General features: G+C 47.6%; 1 protein-coding gene across 2 annotated transcripts in view; it reads left to right on the forward strand.

The window, feature by feature from the left end:
- Positions 1–19,925, forward strand: part of KARS1 (lysyl-tRNA synthetase 1) — a 34,217-nt gene extending 14,292 nt beyond the window's left edge. For both annotated transcript variants that reach the window (XM_040329574.1, XM_040329573.1), the window contains 12 exons: positions 1,823–1,985; positions 3,829–3,922; positions 5,575–5,761; positions 8,992–9,117; positions 10,039–10,158; positions 10,471–10,633; positions 12,333–12,506; positions 14,038–14,123; positions 15,502–15,587; positions 15,718–15,844; positions 18,202–18,345; positions 19,727–19,925. In XM_040329574.1, the coding sequence (XP_040185508.1) occupies positions 1,823–1,985; positions 3,829–3,922; positions 5,575–5,761; positions 8,992–9,117; positions 10,039–10,158; positions 10,471–10,633; positions 12,333–12,506; positions 14,038–14,123; positions 15,502–15,587; positions 15,718–15,844; positions 18,202–18,345; positions 19,727–19,810 (1,554 nt within the window). In that variant the 3' untranslated portion in view covers positions 19,811–19,925. The remainder of the gene's footprint in view (positions 1–1,822; positions 1,986–3,828; positions 3,923–5,574; positions 5,762–8,991; positions 9,118–10,038; positions 10,159–10,470; positions 10,634–12,332; positions 12,507–14,037; positions 14,124–15,501; positions 15,588–15,717; positions 15,845–18,201; positions 18,346–19,726) is intronic.
- Positions 19,926–22,269: the final 2,344 nt, after the last annotated feature.

Genomic DNA, 22,269 nt, shown 5'->3' on the forward strand with positions numbered 1-22,269 from the left:
AGTGGTCCCTGCGGCCCCTCCCCCCCCCCCCCTCATCCATCCACTCTCTCTGGTGCCCTCCGCCGCTTACTGGAGGCAATCAGATCCTCCTCTGTGCTTGGTACGAGTGAGGGGGGGGAAGATACCCCCACCCCTCTCCATACCATTGCAGGGCCGAAGCGACGTCAACACGGCACTTTCACCCATAGCTCTTAAAGGGCCTTTTTTTTGTTTGTTTTTTTTATTCATTTTTAAAATGACAAAATGATAATTTTTTTATTGCATTTTAATTGACAGAATCTAAATAATAAAGATAAGCCCACATTGTGACAGGCAGCTGTTAGGACTTAACTCATGGTTGCTGAATTTGCGGAATTAACCACTTTACCACCGGGCCAATTCTGCCACTTCTCTCCTTCATGTAAAAATCACAATTTTTTTTGCTAGAAAATTAATCGGAACCCCCAAACATTATATATATTTTTTTTAGCAGACACCCCAGGGAATAAAATAGCGGTCATTGCAACTTTTTTTCCTCGCACGGTATTTGCGCAATCATTTTTCAAACACCTTTTTTTGGGGTAAAAAAACGGTTTCATGAATTAAAAAATAACAAAACAGTAAAGTTAGCCCAATTTTTTTGTATAATGTGAAAGATGATGTTACGCCGAGTAAATAGATACCTAACATGTCACGCTTTAATTTTGCGCACACTCATGGAATGGCGCCAAACTTCGGTAATTAAAAATCTCCATAGGTGACGCTTTAAAATTTTTTACAGGTTTACTATTTTCGAGTTTCAGAGGAGGTTTGGGGCTAGAATTGTTGCACACGCTCTAACGCACGCAACGATACCTCACATGTGGGGTTTGAACGGCGTTTACATATGTGGGCAGGACCTGCATGCATGTTCGCTTCTGCGGCGCGAGATAACGGGGACAGGGGCGTTTTTTTTTTTTTTTTACTTAATTTTTTTATTTTTACACTTTTTTTTACATTTTTTTTTTTTGGATTACTTTTATTCCTATTACAAGGAATGTAAACATCCTTGTAATAGGAATCAGTGTGACAGGTCCTCTTTATGGAGAGAGGCGGGGTCAATGAGACCTCCCCCTCCCCCCACATCTCTCCTCCAGGCTTACAAGCATGAAATCAGTGAAAAAAAAAATCACCGATCACATGCCAACAGCCGCGATTGCGGCTTTGTTTACTCCTGGGTACCGGGCGTGACGTCATCACATCGCGCCCGGGCCTCCGACGATCATAGAGATGACTGGTGACCATCTGGTCACCAATCATCTCTATGCTTTCCAGCAGCGCCAACCGATTCGCTCTCCGGGCCCCCGATGGCACAGGAGAGCCCGGAGAAGCACCGGATGGCGGCAGGAGGGGGGGACGTCCCCTCCCGCTGCCTAAAAGAACGATCAAGCGGCGGGATCACCGCTTGAATCAGCGGCTAAAGACGGCGATATCTGAATGATGCCTGTAGCTGAACCCATCATTCAGATATCACCGCACAAAGCCCAGGACGTCCTCGGTCGTCAAGAGGTTAAAATCAAATTTTGCAAACAAGACAAGTGCTTAACCCAATTAAAATGCCTGAAATGTCTCCCAAGCACCGCACCACTGAAAAAAACTGATAAATCCAGTACATCCATCAGCATTACAGTGCAAAACCCCGTTCAACGCGTTTCATCACACCAGATGTCATCAGGAGCACTCCAACACTGTTTTGTGTAACCAGAGTTGGAAGATTTTATTTTTTTTTTTATTTTTTTTTTCCTGTTCGAAATTTTATTGTTCCAGTGTTTAATATTTGCAATGTGTTTTTCTTTTTCCACAGCAATATTATAAAATAAGGACCCAAGCCATCCAACAGCTGAAAGGTACCAAGGATGACCCCTATCCCCACAAGTTTCACGTGGACATGTCCCTCACAGAGTACATCCAGAAATACAACGACCTGCAGGTCGGAGACCACTTGGAGGAATTGGTGAACGTGGCAGGTTGGTTCATCGTCACCCAGATCTGATTTGGGTCGAATTTGAAGATTTTTGTGTAATTGGCCATTTCTGTGTTCATCTGGCCTGGTATGTAATCTGCTCGGGAGATTCAAGGGAATCCAGAAGGGATTTGGGTTGTTTTCTTCTTTTTTTTTTATCTAAAATATTTATTACCCCCTTGCCGCCCGCCCTATAGCAAAAAGACGTCGGCAAAGTGGTTTCACTATCCTGAGTGGACGTCATATGAGGTCCTCAGGATATTGAGCCGATGTGCGCCCCCGGGGGCGTCAGTTCAGTCTGACACCCCGCAACACCGATGTAGGTAAAGAGTCTCTCACGGAGACTCTTTACCACGTGATCAGCCGCGTTCAATCACGGCTGATTACGATGTAAACAGGAAAAGCCGGTAATCAGTTTTTCCTCACTCGCGTCTGTCAGACGTGAGTAGAGGAGAGCCGATCGGCTGCTCCTCTGACAGGGGGGGGGGTTTGTGCTGATCAATTATCAGCGCAGCCCTCCCGAGGATGCCCACTGGACCACCAGGGATGCCCACTGGACCACCAGGGATGCAAAACACAGGTATGCCACCCTAGACCACCAGGGATGACCACGACAGAAATAATGGATGCCAATCAGTGCCCACAATGGGCATCACTGATTGGCAGGCATTGTTTGGCACTGATTGGCATCCATTAGTACAACACATATGTTAGTGCCACCTATCAGTACCCATCTATGCCCATCCGTGCCACCTATCAGTGCCCATCCGTGCCGCCTATCAGTGCCCATCCATGCCACCTATCAGTGCCCATCCGTGCCCATCTATGCCCATTCGTGCCGCCTATCAGTGCCCATTCGTGCCGCCTATCAGTGCCCATTCGTGCCGCCTATCAGTGCCCATTCGTGCCGCCTATCAGTGCCCATTCGTGCCGCCTATCAGTGCCGATTCGTGCCGCCTATCAGTGCCCATTCTTGCCGCCTATCAGTGCCCATCCATGCCGCATATCAGTGCTCATCATGAGTGCCCATCAATGCCACCACATCAGTGTCTTTCCCCGACTTGTTCATTCCCCGACTTGTTCATTCCCCGACTTAGTTGGGGTAGGCGGTACACTTTGGTGGGGGTGGGTCAACCACGCCCTGTGACCTTTGACCTCTGGGAACCCACCTTCTGACCTTTGGGGGAGGTCCCAATTCCTGAGTCCTAGCCATATTCTTCAATGGGAAACCTTAACCTGAACCCTAACCCTAACACCACATCAGTGCCACCTCATCAGTGCCCATCAGTGAAGGAGAAAATGTACTTAATTACAATATTTTATAACAGAAACAAAAAAAAAAAAATTCGGTCATATTTTTTTTTTTTGCAGAAAATAAAAATCCCAGTGTAGCATGACCACGCAATTGTCATTCAAAGTGCAAAAGTGCTGAAAGCTAAAAATTGGTCTGGGCGGGAAGGTGTGTAAGTGTCCGTTATGGAAGTGGTTAAAAACGCTATAAATGAATGTTTGTTGTTTTTTATGTTTTTATTTTTTATTTTATTTTTTTACAATTACTAGTATAACCAATTGCCTGCCGGACACTTTCACCCCCTTCCTGCCCCAGGCCAGTTTCCACCTCTGAACTCTGCGCTTTAATGCCAATATCCTCTATGGCTGGTGATTGTTGGGATTGGACACGCCAGGAAGCGGTCACTGCAGACCGCCAATCATAGGCAGCATGTGATTGGTCCGGGGTGCAGTGTCTGCTTCCTAATGGGTTTGATCCCAACACGCCGGAGCCGATCATTACTGGTGAACTGTATGGTGTTCATGGTGACAGCTGTATCTTCCTCCTTTGGTTTCAGGCCGGATCCATGCCAAGCGCATTTCTGGAGCCAAACTTATCTTCTATGATCTCCGAGGTGAAGGAGTGAAGCTGCAAGTCATGGCAAATTCAAAGTAAGTGTTTTATAAGTTAAAGTGATTGTCAGGCTTCGTGGTGTAGGATGTATAAACCACTTAAAGAGGAAGTAAACCCAGATGGGTTTTACTTCCTCTGTTTCCCTGCAAAGGTAAAGCATAAAGGGCTAGTATACTTAGAAACCTTCAAATGTTATATATTTTTTTCCTAGCACCCTAGAGAATAAAATAGCGGTCGTTGCAATACTTTTTGTCACACCGTATTTGCGCAGTGGTCTTCCAAGCGCATTTTTTTTTTTTGTTTTAAAAAAGCACTTTTTTTAATTAAAAAAATTGACAACGGTAAAGTTAGCCCAATTGTTTTTTTATATGGTGATAGATAATGTTACGCCGAGTAATTTGATTCCCAACATGTCACGCTTCAAAATTGCGCCCGCTCGTGGAATGGCGACAATCTTTTACCCATAAAAATCTCCATAGGCGACGTTTAAAAAATTCTACAGGTTGCATGTTTTGAGATACAGAGGAGGTCTAGGGCTAGAATTATTGCTCTCGCTCTAACGATTGCGGCGATACCTCACATGTGTGGTTTGAAGACCGTTTTCATATGCGGGCGCTGCTCACGTATGTGTTCGCTTCTGCGCACAAGCTCATCTGGACGGGGTGCTTTATAAAAAATATATATATATATATATATATATATATATATATATTTTACTTGATTTTATTTTTACACTGTTTTTAACCACTTAAGACCCGGACCAAAATGCAGCTAAAGGACCTGGCCAGTTTTTGCGATTCGGCACTGCGTCGCTTTAACTGACTATTGCGCGGTCGTGTGACGTGGCTCCCAAACAAAATTGGCGTCCTTTTTTTCCCACAAATAGAGCTTTCTTTTGGTGGTATTTGATCACCGCTGCGGTTTTTATATTTTTGCGCTATAATCAAAAATAGAGGGACAATTTTGAAAAAAAAATGCAATATTTTTTACTTTTTGCTATAATAAATATCCCCCAAAAATATATAAAAAAAAAAAAATATTTTCCTCAGTTTAGGCCGATACGTATTCTTCTACCTATTTTTGGTAAAAAAAAGCCCAATAAGCGTTTATCGGTTGGTTTGCGCAAAATTTATAGCGTTTACAAAATAGGGGATAGTTTTATTGTATTTTTATTTTATTTTATTTTTTTTACTACTAATGGCTGCGATCAGCGTTTTTTTTTTCTTGACTGCGACATTATGGCGGACACTTCGGACAATTTTGACACATTTTTGGGACCACAGCAGAAAATACTATAAAAATGCATTGTTTACTGTGAAAATGTCAATTGCAGTTTGGGAGTTAACCACAAGGGGGCGCTGAAGGGGTTATGTATGACCTCATCTGTGTTTCTAACTGTAGGGGGGTGTGGCTGTAGATGTGATTGGGGTACCCTATATCAGGGAACACACGATCGATGACGGTGCCACAGTGAAGAACGGGGAAGGTGTGTTTACACACAGCTTTCCCAGTTCTTCAGCTCCGGGGACCGATCGCGGGACTCCAGCGGCGATCGGGTCCCGCGGTCACGGAGCTTCGGACCGGGAACCTTTTGAGCCTTTGTTGGAACATGCTAGACAATATTTCACGATCTAGGAGTTAAAGCCACGTGTGTCATGCCATGTAACGACCATATCTTCCTCCCCAACAGATTTTACAAGTCGGAAGAAGAGTTTATAGCAATAAATAACAAGCTGCGCAGAGGAGACATTCTCGGGGTGAGGGGGAACCCCGGGAAAACCAAGAAGGGGGAACTGAGTATTATCCCCAGAGAGATGACGCTGCTCTCCCCCTGTCTGCACATGCTGCCGCACCTGCACTTCGGCCTGAAAGACAAGGTACGGCACCACACTCTTCTCTTCAATGGACGGCCATTTTTCTCTTCCGTTCATAGACGGACACAGCATCCTTTGACAGTAGGGTTATATCCGCTTCCCTACCGTCAAAGGATGCTGTGCCCGTCTATGAACTCAGAGAAATGGATTTTACGGTGAGTACAAAAATCCTATTTCTTTTAACAGAGATGTTTCAATGGACGGCCATTTCCAGGCATTCCCCCATCTCATTATCAAGCTGTCCTCTTTGGTTGGTCAGTTTATCTGGTGGCAGCAGTTCTCTGCTTAAAGTGCTTCTAAAGACAGAAGATTGTTTTACTGAAATGCAGTAAAGGATATCTAAAGGTACAATAAAAAAAGTTGGCTTTGCACAGAGTAGCCCCCCGATCCTCCTCTTTTGGGGTCCCTCAGCTGCGCTCCTGGCTCCTCCTCTTCTTGGGTGCCCTGTTGGAGAGCTGCTCTTCCTCGGGGGGGCACCCAAGAAGAGGAGGAGCCATTTGATTGACGGCAGCGGGAGCCGATGGCTGCACTGCTATCAATCTATCCAATCAGGACCTGACACACAGGCTGGAACTGTTGTGCTCATTCCGGTGTGGGAAAGACCGGGTTCAGGTAAGTAAAATGGGGGCACAGGGGGGGGGGGGGGCTGCTACACTAAATGAGGTTTTTCACCTTTAAGCGGGATTTCACCTGCAATTTTTTTTTTTTTAAAGTCAGCCGCTACTTTCACTGTAGCTGCTGCCTTTTTTTTTTTTTCCTTAAACAAATGCTTTATTGAACAAAAAGAAAAAAATACATACGACAGTCTGTCTTGACAAACATTGTGCATATCAAACCGTATCTCTCAATAAAGCCATGAAACAACATCCTCCATTATTGCACGCATCAATTCAAAACGTAGTTGTTGGTACCGTGAACAGTTGGTCGTATCCATACAGTGTGCATGTTGCGCTGCGACATACATTCCCCTTTCCGGTGTAAATAGACCGTAGGACACAGGTGTCAAACACAAGGCCCGCGGGCCAAATCCAGCCTTCCAGACCTTTTCATGTGGCCCTCGCACCTCCAGCCCTCCTCTGGTCCTCCTCCAGACCCTTACTTTCTGCTTTTAAGCAATGCATTCAGCTTCTTCCCAGCAGCAGCATAAGGAAAGGGGGGTGCACTGTGATGTAACAGAGTGGGGGGGGACTCAACTTCGGATTGTGGGGTGGCTCTTGACATCTAATGTAAAGGGGAGGGATGTGCTGGACATCTAATCTTACAGATACAACCGGCCCCTTTGAGGGCAATCATAATGCTGATGTGGCCCGTGATGAAATTGAGTTTGACACCCCTGCCGTAGGAGATCTAAGAAGGCCAGAAGGCTATACTATGATCAGTCCTGATCAAGCACAGGTTGCAGTTTCCCTGAGCCACCTATCCCAAATCTTATTGTACTTTAAGGGGCACCCCCTATGGGAGTAGACCAGTTTCTTATAGGGCAATACACTATTAACCTCCGCTACCCATTGCGAGAACTCTGGAGGGTCCGAACTCTGGAGTATTCAGTCACCCCCAGGGTTTTAATTTTTTGGTAAACAAACAAAAAAAGACAGAAACTTTGGAAAAACAAAACATCTTTCATAGTTTTTTATAAAGTTTTGCAAGCAGGTAATTTTTCTCCTGCACTGGTGGGCGCTGACAGGACAGCACTGGTGGGCACTGACTGATAGATGACGCTGATATGTGGCAGCACTGTTGGGCACTGATGTCCCTTTTACAGAAGTCGGTTATCGGCTTTATTCTTCGTGAGAAAAAAAAAAAAAACAATAACCGACTTCTGTTTGTGATCAGCTGTCATTGGCTGACAGCTGATGAACGTGGTAAAGGGCTACTGTGATTGGCCCTTTACACCGATCTGCGATCAACAGAGTCTGAAGGACACCGCGATCACAGAGCGTGGCGCAGGAGGCATGGGTGCCCTCTCGGCATTTTAAGCCTGTAACCACCTTTCCACTATAGACGGGTAAAGGTTAGGGTAAAAAAAAGCCCTTCTACATGCAGCCCCACCCTCTTTTCCTTATAGTATTTATCGGCCTATTGCGCGCCCCGGCGTATAGCGCGCCCCCCCCCCAAACTTGAAGAAAAATTCCTGGAAAAAAAAAAATACTTAGTTTGGATGCCCCTCGTCGGTGTCTTGCCCGTCGTCCATCGCGTCCTGCCCGTCGTCCATCGGCGGCCTCGTCCGGTCCAGCGTCCTTCTGCAGCCATCGTGGTGTCCTCCCCGCTCGATCCCCGCTTCCCGCGCTGAGTTTGAACCACTGCGCCGGCATATACCGAGCGCAGTACACTCGGGTATAGCCGGGCAGGCTCGGCTCCTCTCGCGTAAAGGACGTACAGGAAGCACAGGACATGACCGTGAGAGGAGCCGAGCCTGCCCGACTATACCCGAGTGTACTGCGCTCGGTATATGCCGGCGCAGTGGTTCAAACTCAGCGCGGGAAGCGGGGATCGAGCGGGGAGGACACCACGATAGCCGCAGAAGGACGCCGGACCGGACGAGGCCGCCGATGGACGACGGGCAAGACACCGACGAGGGGCATCCAAACTGTATTTTTTTTTTCCAGGAACTTTTCTTCAAGTTCGGGGGTTCAAACTCAGCGCGGGTATCGGCGTATATATCGCCCACCCACGATTTTGCCCTGATTTTCAGGGCAAAGAAGTGCGCGGTATACGCCAATAAATACGGTACTTTCCTGAGCGTTATCTCGATCCAGTGATATGCCTGAGAGCAGCTGCTCGGCTCTCCCTCCTCATTGGACAGAGGCAGCAGCGGGAGCCTTTTACTTCTGCTGTCAATCATAGCCATTGAGGAGTGAGAGGGAGGCGCAGCTGAGCTTTAGCTTCGTGTGTGTCAATGAATAGGGGGGCAGCTAGGGAGTGAATATGCACAAGTACCCCCTATAGCAAGTGGCTTGCTATGGGAACACTGGGCAAGGGGGAAGGACCATAAGGTATGGAAAGGGACCCGAGAAGAGGAGGATCAGGGCTGCTCCTATACAAAACCATTAAATAGAGCAGGCAAGTATAAAATGTTGGTTATTCAAAAAAAAAAAAAAAAAATGTAACTCTTCTCTATTGCCCCGAGTCATTGGCCTCTTTTATTCGGATGACACACAGCCATTGGCAGAGGCCAGAATGTTGTATTGTGTGTTTGTGGAATGTTCACCATCCATGATTTGCTTGACTTGCAGGAGACCAGATTCCGGCAGCGATACTTGGACCTCATTCTCAACGATTACGTGCGGCAAAAGTTCATCACCAGATCAAAAATCATCACCTACCTCCGCAGGTTTCTGGATGACTTGGGATTCCTCGAGGTAAGTATTTTCACCTCTGTATAGTAATAAAACGACATGATACAGCGGAACCTCGGATTACGAGGATAAATAGACCAGCCTATACCGGTGACCATGTAATTGCCACCATGAAAATTGTGAATATGAAAACCTCTAGGGTTGGGATTATGTGGGCAACAGTAATAATCAAAAAAAATAAAAAAAAAAAATAGTTAATTTATTATACAAAATGGTAGAAAAACTCATATCAATACAATATCACATAGCAGAAAAAAATACAGGCATATAAATAACAAAAAGGCCACAATACAAAATTCCCCAACAGGGGTAGAATGGAAAAGTGGCTCCTCCGACGCGTTTCAAAACAATCATTAAAATTTGATCTTCCTCAGGGATATCATATTGTGTCCTTTAAATCTAAATAAAGAAAAATAAATTGAATAGGATAGAATAAAAACGACCGTATTTACCGGGGTATTGCGCGATCCGGCGTATAGCGCGCACCCCTAAAGTGGACCTGCATTCCTGTAAAAAAAAACATTTTAGTACTTAGTTTTGGTGTCTTGCGTGGCGTCCATCTGCGGCCTCGTCGGGTCTCGTCACATCGGCGGCCTCGTCACCCCCCACCTCAGGCCAAACGCGCTACTACGCACACCGCTTTGCACTCGCAAACCGAGTCAGGGTTTAAAAAAAAAAAAAAAAACAGCGCTCGGATTGCAAAATGCTCGTTAACCGTGTTACTCGCAATCCGAGGTTCCACTGCGCTTTTCACATGGGACTGGGGTGGGAATCGACCTTCAGTCCAGCAAGACCTGACCCACCCCCACAACACATTCATTGGTCTTCCCTCTAGATCCCACCCCCTGCGCACACCGTCCTTTTAGTAACTACGCCATCTGGTCACATATATCGTTCTAAGGATTGTGTGTCTTTTGTCGACAGATTGAAACTCCGATGATGAACATTATTCCTGGAGGTGCCGTTGCCAAACCTTTCATCACCCATCACAATGAGCTGGACATGGACCTGTATATGAGGATCGCTCCCGAGCTCTATCACAAGGTGGGTGTGGGGTGACACAGGATGGGGGGGGGGGTCGCAAGTTTTTTTTTATTACAGATTATACTGAATGTGGGCGACATTACCCACTTAAGGACCGCCACACGACAATATACGTAGACAGAAGGGCAATTGTCAGTTAAAGCGACGCAGTGCCAAATCGCAAAAAGGGGCCTGGTCCTTAACCTACATAATGGTCCGGGTCTTAACTGGTTAACCACTTCCTGCCCGGCCTATTAGCAGTATGGCAGCCGGGCGGTGGTTCACTTATCCTGACTGGACGTCCGATGGTGATGAATGGAATTTTTCTTGCAGATGCTGGTGGTCGGGGGCATTGACCGCGTATACGAAGTGGGCAGACAGTTCAGGAATGAAGGAATCGACTTGACCCACAACCCTGAATTTACAACCTGTGAATTCTACATGGCCTATGCAGATTACCACGACCTCATGGAAATCACCGAAAAGCTGCTGACAGGTAAGACATTGATTGTTTATGTAGACCCCTTTCACACTGGAGCGGTTTGCAGGCGCTGTTGCGATAAAAATAGCGTCTGCAGAGCGACCCGGAGCGGTGCGCTAGCAGGACCTCTCCAAAAGTCCTGCTAGCCGCATCTTTGGAACGGTGAGAGGAGCGGTGTGTTTACCGCTCCTCCACCGCTCCTTCTCATTGAAAGCAATGGGAAACTGCGGCTATACCGCCGGCAATGCGCCTCTGCAGCCGGACAAAAAAAATGTATTAACCCTTTTTTGGGGGCAAAACCGCACCGCTAGCGGCCAAATGCCGCCGCAATTCCAACGGTAAAGCGCCGCTAAGCCATTGAGTACACCTCGCTTTTGTTCAAGCCCAGCTCTTTTTTTTTTTTTCTTCTTTTCTTTCTTTCAGGTACTTGAAATTTGCGCTGTCCAATTTACGCAGCGCTTTACATTCACATCAGTCCCTGCCCCCAAGAGCTTACAACCTAATGTCCCTAACACACATTCATATACAGTGGAACCTCGGTTTACGAGTAACACGGTTAACGAGCGTTTTGAATAATGAGCAACTTTTTTTTTTTTTGACTCGGTTTGCGAGTTAATGGGTTGTGCAGCACCACATTTGGCCAGAGGTGCGGGGGGGGCGCCAGTGACACGCGGAACCAGTGGCGGCTGGTGCTCGTAGTAATTTTTAGGGGGGGGCACAAGCGAAAAAAAGAAAAAGAAAAAAATTGCAGCCTCACTGTGCCCATCAAATGCAGCCACTGTGCCATCAATTATCACCACTGTGCCATGCCATCAAACTCAGTCACTGTGCCAATTGTCGCCACTGTGCTATGCCATCAAACGCAGCCACTGTGCCATCAATTCGCACCACTGTGCCATGCCATCAAATGCAGTCACTGTGCCATCAATTGTCACCACTGTGCCCTTTAATTGTCGGCACTGTGCCCATTGTCACTGTGCCCCTTAATTGTCACCACTGTGCCCATTGATGCCACTGTACCCTTTGTCGCCGCTGTGCCCTGTAAAATGCACTTACCTTACTCCTTCCACGTCCCTTGATGTCCTCGTCTCCCGCCTTGGTGACGCTTCAGCCAATCAGGTTACCGATAACCAGAATCGGTGAACCTGATTGGCTGAGACAGCCGTCAGTCTTATCCAACGGACGCACCCCCCGTACGTTCCGAGGATAAGACATCCGGGAGCCAAGGGCTGTACTCGGAAAGCCGCTGGTTCTGATAGGCACTTCCGCACAGCCAACCAGCTGCCGTTATTCAGGTTGTCGGCGCTCAAGTTCCGGCCATCTCTGAATAGACCAGCGGCAGCCGGCAACAATAATATACATTCATGCAATGCATGAATGTATGTTATTAGACTCCGTGGCGGTGAGAGCCAGAGGGGGCGGCGCTCCAGCGCCCTCTATGGACGAACCGCCACTGCGCGGAACAGTTCGGAGCCATTCGGAAATACTCGAAATCAATTGGAAATACTCTGTTCCCGAGTGTTTCTGAGGGTTTCCGAGATCAGCCAAGGTGTCCCCAAGTATTTCTGAAGCTCTCCGGCTTTGCTTGTACGGCATCCCCTGCTTCTCTCCAGATGGGCCTGGACCACATGCTAAACTCTCTGGTGCTGTGGGTTGGACCCCCCCCCCCCCCCCCCCCGGATTTAGAGGAAATCTCATTTCATTTCTCTTGCAGGGATGGTGAAGCACATACACGGTAGTTACAAAATCGTCTATCACCCGGAAGGACCTGATGGACCAGCCCAGGAAATCGACTTCACCCCCCCCTTCAGAAGGATCAGCATGGTGCACGAGCTGGAGAAAGTCCTGGGCAAGAAACTCCCCCCAACAGACCAGTTTGATACGGAAGGTAAGGGAATGTTTACACCGGATGCAGCAACTTGTGTTTTTCTGCTTTAACTTTTAACAGTTCACCACACATGCAGTCCAGTGCGTTTTTTTTTTCTGCATCAAAAACGCATGAAAAGTCGGTTATTTGGTTTCCAATGACGTAGTTCACACCGGTGCAGTCAGTTCCGGGGCTTTCCAGTTCTAGAAAAAATAAATAAAACAAGCTGCATTTTTTTCCTGCACGGAACTACTGGAACACGGTAAAACGCATAAAAAATGCACCAAAACGCACCGGACCCCATTACAATGAGAAAAGAAGGATCTGGAAGCGCATTAAAAACGCACTGGAACTGACAATTGTGCAGTCATGCAACACTGTACATCAATTCCATTTGTCATCTTTTTAATCACAAATAGTTTTCTTTTGGTGGTATTTGATCACGTCTGCGTTTTTGTTTATTATTTATTGTTTTGGCATAAAAAAATTATTGAAAATATAAAACATTTTTTTTTAATTTCTGCTAATAAAAACATATTCAATAAAAAATGCATGCCATAGTGCGGAACGATGAATTTTAGTTTCTATTGACTTCTATGGGGAAACTCGCTTTGATATGCGAGTACTTTGGATTACGAGCGTTCTCCTGGATCGGATTATTTTCGTAATCCAAGGTTCCACTAATATATATATATATATATATATATATATATATATATATATATATATATATATATATCTTTATCAATCTATTTATATCTCTATCTATAGATCTAGATTTATATATATATATATATATATATATATATATATATATATATATATATATACACACACACACACACACACACACACACACACACACACACACACACACACACACACAGTGGAACCTCGGATTATGAGCATAATCCGTTCCAGGAGAACGCTCGTAATCCAAAGTACTCTCATATCAAAGCGAGTTTCCCCATAGAAGTCAATGGAAACAAAAACTGTTCTGCCTTGACTTCAATAGCGTGCATTACCACATATGGCCAGAGGTGGGGGGGCACCGGAGAGCCTCGGAAACGCACAGAAAGGCCGAAGGACAGCTTGGCAAACCTCAGGAGCGGAGTATTTCCGATCAGTGCCGTTCGGCTCCGCTCGACTCCTGCGCCCACCTCAGGCCAAACGCAGTACTGCACACCGCTTTGGCTTGAATCCTGCTAGTTTTGCGAGACAACATTCGCAAACCGAGTTAGGATTTTTTTAAATACAGCGCTCGCATTGCGAAACGCTCATTAACCGCGTTACTCGCAATCCGAGGTTCCACTGTATATATCTATCTATCTGTATATATGTGTGTGTGTGTGTGTGTGTATATATATATATATATAGATAGATATAGATATAGATATAGATATAGATATATATAGCGAGAGAGAGAGAGATATAAATATATATAGAGATAGATATAGAGATAAGTTCTGCACAGAGCAGTAGAGCTGCTATTGGGCAGTCGGCAACTGGTTATTGGACTTATTTATTGATCGGTTATTTTTTGTGTTTCCAGAGACTCGCAAGCTGCTAGATGACATCTGTGCAGAGAAGGAAGTTGAATGCCCCCATCCAAGGACCACTGCAAGGCTACTGGACAAGGTAGGGGTCCTTACTATGCCTGTTCACACTGGTCAGATTGGAGTACTGGCAAAGACTACAAGTCCGTGTATTGGCTCAGAGACGTTTACGTAGTACATTGTGTTTTTTGGCTGTTAAGGATCTTTTGAATTCTGACGCAAAAAGGGCCCCACGCTGTCTCTGTGTGAGGAACCCGAGAGCTGTTAATTGTACATTGTTTACACTGATCATCAGTGTCTCCTCAGCGGGACTCTGAGCTGAGAGCGTCTCTCTCATACAGCCCAGAGCCTGCACTGTCAGTTCCCCCTCCCTCCTCTCTCGCACGGATGGGAGAGGAGAGTGCCGAACTGCTCCTTCTTTTCCCAGGGCCGTCTTAATACCATCATGGGCCCCTGGGCAAAGAAATGCTCTGGGGCCCCTATAATGATGACAGTGCGGGTAAACAGGCTTTAAGTAGGTAGGAGGTAGACTGCCTCCCCTTTGCATCTATCACTCTCAGTGCCATCATGGGGCAATTTTAGGGCAGCGTGGGCTCAAGGACCAGCTGCTTTGTGGAAAGTGCAGGGGCCCCCCATGCATCTGGGGCCCCTGGGCAATGCCCTCTCATTAATACAGCCCTGTCTCCTCCTGCCCATCTCTTCCTGTGTGCACCAAAGGAAGTGTGAAGCCCAGCAGCTAAATAACCGGTGATCTGCCGAGCTGGTTCCGGCTATCGTGAAAGTTCCTGCGCTGGCGCAAAGTGATCTGCCGAGATGGTTCCGGCTATAACGGGAAAGTTCCTTCAAGGACTGCGCAGGCGCAAACTTGCCGACGGAAATCTCCGAACCTCGGCCGGCATCCAGGGCGACGTGGATTTCGAGGAAAGTGGCCAGTCGGCCTCACGTCCTCGCTGCGCTCGGACGGCTCCCTCCGCTCGCTCGGCCTTCTGGCTCTTTTTTTAACATCCTCCAATCCACGGGGATGTTAAAGAATGAGCCTGGATGCCGGGCGAGGTTCGGAGATTTCCGTCGGCAAGTTTGCGCCTGCGCAGTCCTTGAAGGAACTTTCCCGTTATAGCCGGAACCAAGGGGAACCTTAAGGACAAGTCACCGGCAAAGGGCTGCTGTGATTTGCTCTTTACTGTGATCAGCTGTGTCAGAGCGCACTGGATGCAGGCCCTAGGGGGGAACGTGGGAGGCAGGGTTCTGGGAGGATGTAGATGGAGACCTTTCCAGGACTGGAAGCCGGGGACTTGGATGGTGGGGGGTTCAGGGATGCCCTTCGTGGGTTCTTGCACGAGTCCCTGAAGGTTCTAGTTGCGCCTCTGGGTGGGGGGGAGGATTATGGTGTTTTTTTACTTTAAATCTGTGAAAAGCTTCTCATTCTTAATCACTAAACTTTCTGCATTTCTGTATTGCAGCTGGTTGGTGAATTCCTGGAAGTAACTTGTATCAATCCCACTTATATTATTGACCATCCTCAGATCATGAGCCCTCTTGCCAAATGGTAAGATTCTCACCAGATCCCTTCTGAAGAAGCTTTTTGTTCTGCATCTAGAATTGCTTCCTATTTTTTTATATATATATGTATATGTGTTGGTGACGTTGATGTAACTTTGTTCTTGTTTCTGCGTCAGGCACCGGTCAGAAAAGGGACTGACGGAAAGATTTGAGCTTTTTATCATGAAGAAAGAGATTTGCAATGCCTACACCGAGATGAACGACCCGATCCGGCAGAGGGGGCTGTTTGAAGATCAAGCTCAGGTGATTGAATCACACGGGGCAAATCCCTGATGTGTTCGCAGGATATGAGCTGCACTTCACAGTACAACACTCGCTCGCTGCGTCGTGTCTGCGAAGGAGCAGCATTTTCACTCTAGAGCGGGATGATAAAGTATTCATACCCCTTCAAATTTTCCACATGTTCTTATGTTACCAAAAACGTAAATGCATTTTATTGGGATTTTATGCGATAGACCAACACAAAGTGTCACATAATTGTGAAGTGGGAGGAAAATGAAAATACTTTTTTTAACATTCTTTAAAAATGAATATGAAACGTGTGGGGGGCATTTGTATTCAGCCCTCTTTACTCTGATACCCCCAACTAAAATCTAGTGGAACCAATCGTCTTCAGAAGTCACCTAATTAGTAAATAGAGTCCACCTGTGTGTCATTTAATCTCAGTATAAATGCAGCTGTTCTGTGAAGCCCTCAGAGGTTTGTTGGAGAACCTTAGTGAACAAACAGTATCATGAAGGCCAAGGAACACACCAGACAGGTCAGGGATAAAGTTGTGGAGAAGTATAAAGCAGGGTTCGGTTATAAAAAAAATCTCCCAAGCTTTGAAGATCTCACGGAGCTTCTGTTCAATCCATCATCGGAAAATAGAAAGAGTACGGCACAACTGCAAACCTACCAAGACATGGCCGTCCACTTAAACTGACCAGGCCGGGCAAGGAGAGCATTCATCAGAGAAGCAGCCAAGAGGTCCATGGTAACTCTGGAGGAGCTACACAGCTCAGGGGGGAGAATCTGTCCACAGGACAACTATTAGTGGTCTCTCCACAAATCTGCCCTTTATGGAAGAGTGAGAAGAAGAAAGACATTGGAGAAAGAAAGACATAAGAAGTCCTGTGTGCAGTTTGTGAGAAGCCCATGTGGGGGAGGGGACACAGCAAACATGTGGGGGAGGGGACACAGCAAACATGTGGAAGAAGGAGCTCTGGTCACATGACACCAAAATGGACTAAAAGCAAAACGCTATGTGTGGGGGAAAACTAACACCGCACATCACCCTGAACACACCATCCCCACCATGAAACATGGTGGTGGCAGCCTCATGTGGTGGGGATGGTTTTCTTCAGCAGGGACAAGGAAGCTGGTCAGAGTTGATGGGAAGATGGATGGAGACAAATACAGGACAATCTTATAAGAAAACCTGTTAGAGTCTGCAAAATACTTGAGACCGGGGCGGGGGTTCACCTTCCAGCAGGACAACGACCCCAAAGTACAGCCAGAGCTACAATGGAATGGTTTAGATCAAAGCCTATTCATGTGTTAGAATGGCCCAGTCACAGTCCAGACCTAAATCCCATTGAGAATCTGTGGCAAGACTTGAAAATTGCTGATCACAGACGCTCTCCATCCAATCTGACAGAGCTTGAGATATTTTACAAAGAAGAAGAATGGAGGAGAAATGTCCCTCTCTAGATGTGCAAAGCTGGTAGAGACATCCCCCCAAAAAGACTTGTAGAGAAAGGGGTTTCTACAGTATTGACTCTGGGGGGCGCCATACAAATGCCCCTCCCCCCACACTTTTCACATATTTATTTGTATCATTTTCCTTCCACTTCACAATTATGTGACACTTTGTGTCTCTCACATAAAATCCCAATAAAATACATTTATGGTTTTGGATGTAACATGAGAAGATGTGGGGAATCTCAAGGGGTATGAATACTTTTTCCAGGCGCTGTATACGGATACATCCTAGGGGTGTGCAAGTGGTTACAGGGGGTTCCCAGACCAAGAGAAATTATGTATTAGAAATCATTCTTTGAGGTTCCAAAATGATAAATTGACAGCCGATGTCACATGAAATGACTGACATTTGGGGTCCCGGTGTCCTTAATTTTCCATGTGATTGTCCTGCAGGGTGAGGGGGGAGGGGTATAGTCCAGAACAGCACTCCAGCTCATACAGAGATTTCCCAGGGGGGGTTCCTAGGCCAGTGGGTAGATCAGGGGAGCTCAACCTGTGGCCCTCCAGCTGTTGCAAAACTACAAGTCCCATCATGCCTCTGCTTTTGGAGTCATCCTTGTACCTGTTGGCTGTGCAATGCCTCATGGGACTTGTAGTTCTGTAACAGCTGGAGGGCCCCAGGTTGAGCACCCATGGTGTCAATCAGGGATATGCAATTGGTGGACCTCCCAGCTGTTGCAAAACTGCAAGTCCCATCATGCCTCTGGGTGTCATGCTTGTGGCTATCAGAGTCTTGCTATGCCTCATGGGACTTGTAGTTCTGCAACGGCTGGAGGGCCCCAGGTTGAGCACCCATGGTGTAGTAGATCCTCCACAAATCTGATATAAACTCTTTTTTTCTTGTGCTTTTTTCCCAGGCCAAAGCAGCGGGTGATGACGAGGCCATGTTCATCGACGATAACTTCTGTACCGCCCTGGAGTATGGGCTGCCCCCTACAGCTGGTTGGGGGATGGGCATCGACCGCCTTACTATGTTTTTAACCGACTCCAACAACATCAAGGTATGTTGGGTTTGTAAAGGACGCTCGGCCCAGGGCCGATCCTTGGCAGGGTGCATGGGGTGCTCCGCACCCAGGCGCCGCAGAGGTGGGGGCGCCAAAGCTCCAAAGTGCTGCCCTCCTCCTTGTCTGTGTCCAGAGGTGGAACGCATGTAGATGGTGCTGCGGTTCCCCATCCCGCTTGCTCTCTCCGCTGGCAACTGACAAGAGCGCATACCCGAAATCCGGGCTGGGTACCACAGCGGAGCCTAGTACCGTAACATATTGCGGTACTAGGCTCCACTAATTTATTATGTCTCCTGTCTGCCCCGCCCCCTCTGCGTGTGTCGGCTCTTCTCCCATAGGCGGTGTGATGAGAGGCTTTTGGGTTGGGCGGAGCTGCTGCCAATCATCCCATACACTCCCAGAAATGCTCTCCGAGTGCCACCCTCCTAGTAACCAAAGATGCCACATATGCCCCGCCCCCCTGTAATGTGCTTCTGCTCCCAGCGCGCCTGAGCTACAGGGATCTATTGGACAAGTACTGATCTATGGGGACACCTTATGTGAGGGGGCTCTAATGGGGACACCTGCTGTGGGGGGGGGCTCTGATGGGGGACACCTGCTGTGGGGGGGGCTCTGATGGGGGACACCTGTTGTGGGGGGGGGCTCTGATGGGGGACACCTGCTGGGGGGGGGGCTCTGATGGGGGACACCTGCTGTGGGGGGGGCTCTGATGGGGGACACCTGCAGTGGGGGGGCTCTGATGGGGGACACTTGCTGTGGGGGGGGGCTCTGATGGGGGGCACCTGCTGTGGGGGGCTCTGATGGGGGACACCTGCTGGGGGGGGCTCTGATGGGGGACACCTGCTGGGGGGGCTCTGATGGGGGTAACATGCTGGGGGGGGCTCTGATGGGGGACACCTGCTGGGGGGGGCTCTGATGGGGGACACCTGCTGGGGGGGGCTCTGATGTGGGACACCTGCTGGGGGGGGCTCTGATGGGGGACACCTGCTGGGGGGGCTCTGATGGGGGTAACATGCTGGGGGGGGCTCTGATGGGGGACACCTGCTGGGGGGGGCTCTGATGTGGGACACCTGCTGGGGGGGGCTCTGATGTGGGACACCTGCTGGGGGGGGGCTCTGATGTGGGAACCTGCTGGGGGGGCTCTGATGGGGGACACTATTGAAGACTTCTTAGGGGAGCATCTCTGTGTTTGAGTCGTAGCCATGGAAACATTTGTAAAGGGGAGGAGTTAGTAAAGATGACCACGCCCATGTGGGGGCACCAGAAATATTTCTGCACCCAGGCATCTGTGACCCTAGGATCGGCCCTGGCTCGGCCATTGTGTGGGCGTGTTCTTCTCCTCCCAGGTATCTAATCCCCGTCTTGTTTATTCTTCCAGGAGGTGCTTCTGTTCCCCGCAATGAAACCAGAAGACAATAAAAAGGAGGCGGCACCCGGCCCGACCGCGGGAACCTCCGTGTAACCTCGCCGATCTCTCTGATTTTAGGGTGTTTAATGTGGTTTTGTCCGGGGCTCTGTCTGCACCTGGATACGCCTCGTTCTGCTTTATACTGAAAATAAATTATAAAGGTGCGCTGTCTGTCTGGAGGTTTTTTTTTCTCCCATTACGTAGATCGCTGATTAACCCTTTTGCTGCCAGAGCTGTTTTTGCACATATGTTAACCCAGGGTTTGACAAATTTGCTTGGAATCTAGGAGCCAAAAAAACGCACCCCGTCACGCCGAGCTCGCTCGCAGAAATGAACTTATACGTGAGTAGCGCCCGCATATGTAAACTGTATTCAAACCACACATGTGAGGCATCGCCGCGATTGGTAGAGCGAGAGCAATAATTCTAGCTCTAGACCTCCTCTGTAACTCAAAACATGCAACCTGTAGAATTTTTTAAATGGAGATTTTAAAGGGTAAAGGTTTGTCGCCATTCCACGAGCATGGCACAATTTTGAAGCGTGACATGTTGGGTATCAATTTACTCGGCGTAACATTATCTTTCACAATATTAAAAAAAAAATTGGGCAAACTTTACTGTTGTCTTATTTTTTAATTAAAAAAGGTGTATTTTTTCCCCCCCCCAAAAAAGTGCGCTTGTTAGACCGCTGCGCAAATACGGTGTGACAGAAAGTATTGCAACAACCGCCATTTTATTCTCTAGGGTGTTAGTATAAAAAATATATATAATAATCGGGGGGCTCTAATTAGAGGGAAGGAGGTGGCAGTGAAAAACACATTCGAACTTTGTAATGTAACTACTTGTAATGCCAACAGCCACCACAAGATGGCGCCAGATCACAGAAGGAAGCTTAGGCCTGGAGAAGGCCGCAATGCCGCGGCCTCAATTACCGGCCGGTAATTGAGGCCGCGGCTTTGCGGCCTTCTGCAGGCCTAAGCTTCCCCGGGTGCCAGGTCACAATTTCCTGTCGCAATTGCGACCGGGCGCCCGGATTTTGTCGAGCCCTGTGTTAACCACTTCAGCTGCCCCCCCTAACTACTATTTTGATCGATCACTGACCAGACTAATACTGCCACCATATCGAAGGGACTGATAAACTGCTATATGAGTTTAAAGTTTAGATATCCTTTAACCATTTAAAGGGGTTGTAAAGGTTCGTTTTCCCCCCCCCCCTTAATGCATCCCCCGCATCGGTTGTTATCACTGGAAAGCCAATCGCCGGCTCTAAAAAATGCAGCTGCGGGCATCATCCCGGTATAACCCCCGAAAGCCGAGGATGCATATGTCTGCTTTTTTAAATTATATTTAACATTTCTATTATGGCGGTCACGTGACGAAGATTCTGGTTAAACAGCGATCTGATATACGTATGCTATCCCGACATGTTTCGCCTTATGGCTTCATCAGGGGGGGATATACGAATCAATCAATGACAGAAAAATAGAAAATATTACATGAGAAAATGATATCAAATATAGACCATACATCAGTACATGTAGCAAGAAGATCTAGATCAGTGATGGCGAACCTTGGCACCCCAGATGTTCTGGAACTACATTTCCCATTATGCACATCATAGGTGTGCGCAAGGGGTGTGCCTGGGCACACCCTAACCCTGGTGTTGGCAACCTGTCACCTGTTAGCCATTGAACCACAATCCTCCCTTGCCGACCCTCAGAACCTGGACAGGAAAAGTGGTGGGGGTGGAATTTAGTGGAACCGATCTGTATTTTCCTCCTGCAGCAGCTGAAAGCAGGCTTCTCCTCCTCTCCCTCTCGTCCACATAAAGCTTCCACAGGAGGAAAATACATGGGATCGGTAATAATACATGTCCCTGTTCCTCTTATTGCTGCTTCCCGGGTCCCCCTGTGTGCTCCCCCCCCCCCTCCTCCCATTGTTTCAGGATGGAGAGTGCGGAAGAGGCCGGTTAATATATCAAACGCATATGTGTTGGAGCTTTGGGGTGCACACCCTAATACAATAGGCTGCGCACACCTATGATGCACATGAATTATGCAGTGTAGTGGAGCATCATGGGAAATGTAGTTTTTAAAACATCTGAGGGGGGGTTGCCAAGGTTCACCATCACTGATCTACATAATTTGCCAATATCCACCAATATGGGAGCTTATCGCCTCAGAACCACCATCAAAGAAGAGGACCACCTAGAAGAAGAGGCACTACGCGGCCACAGAGGACACTCGACGACCAGGCTAACAAACGAAAACGGAGGGAGCAAAAGAGAAAATGGTCACAATATAAATCCTTTGGAGGACTTCTCTGTGTTTCTAGGCATTGATGAAGCCTTTGTATCCATCTCCTGACTTGTACCCGTCCATAACTGTATCTTGGAGATCCCAGTAACAGCTCCTTGCCACCTATAGTCGATTGTTTGATTCGGTTGCACTACCAGGGACTGAAATGCTCCAGGAAAGTTTTTTTTTCATGCTGAGCTAATTAAGGGGACCTACG

This window comes from Rana temporaria, chromosome 11 (assembly GCF_905171775.1).
Source record: "Rana temporaria chromosome 11, aRanTem1.1, whole genome shotgun sequence".
NCBI lineage: Eukaryota > Metazoa > Chordata > Amphibia > Anura > Ranidae > Rana > Rana temporaria.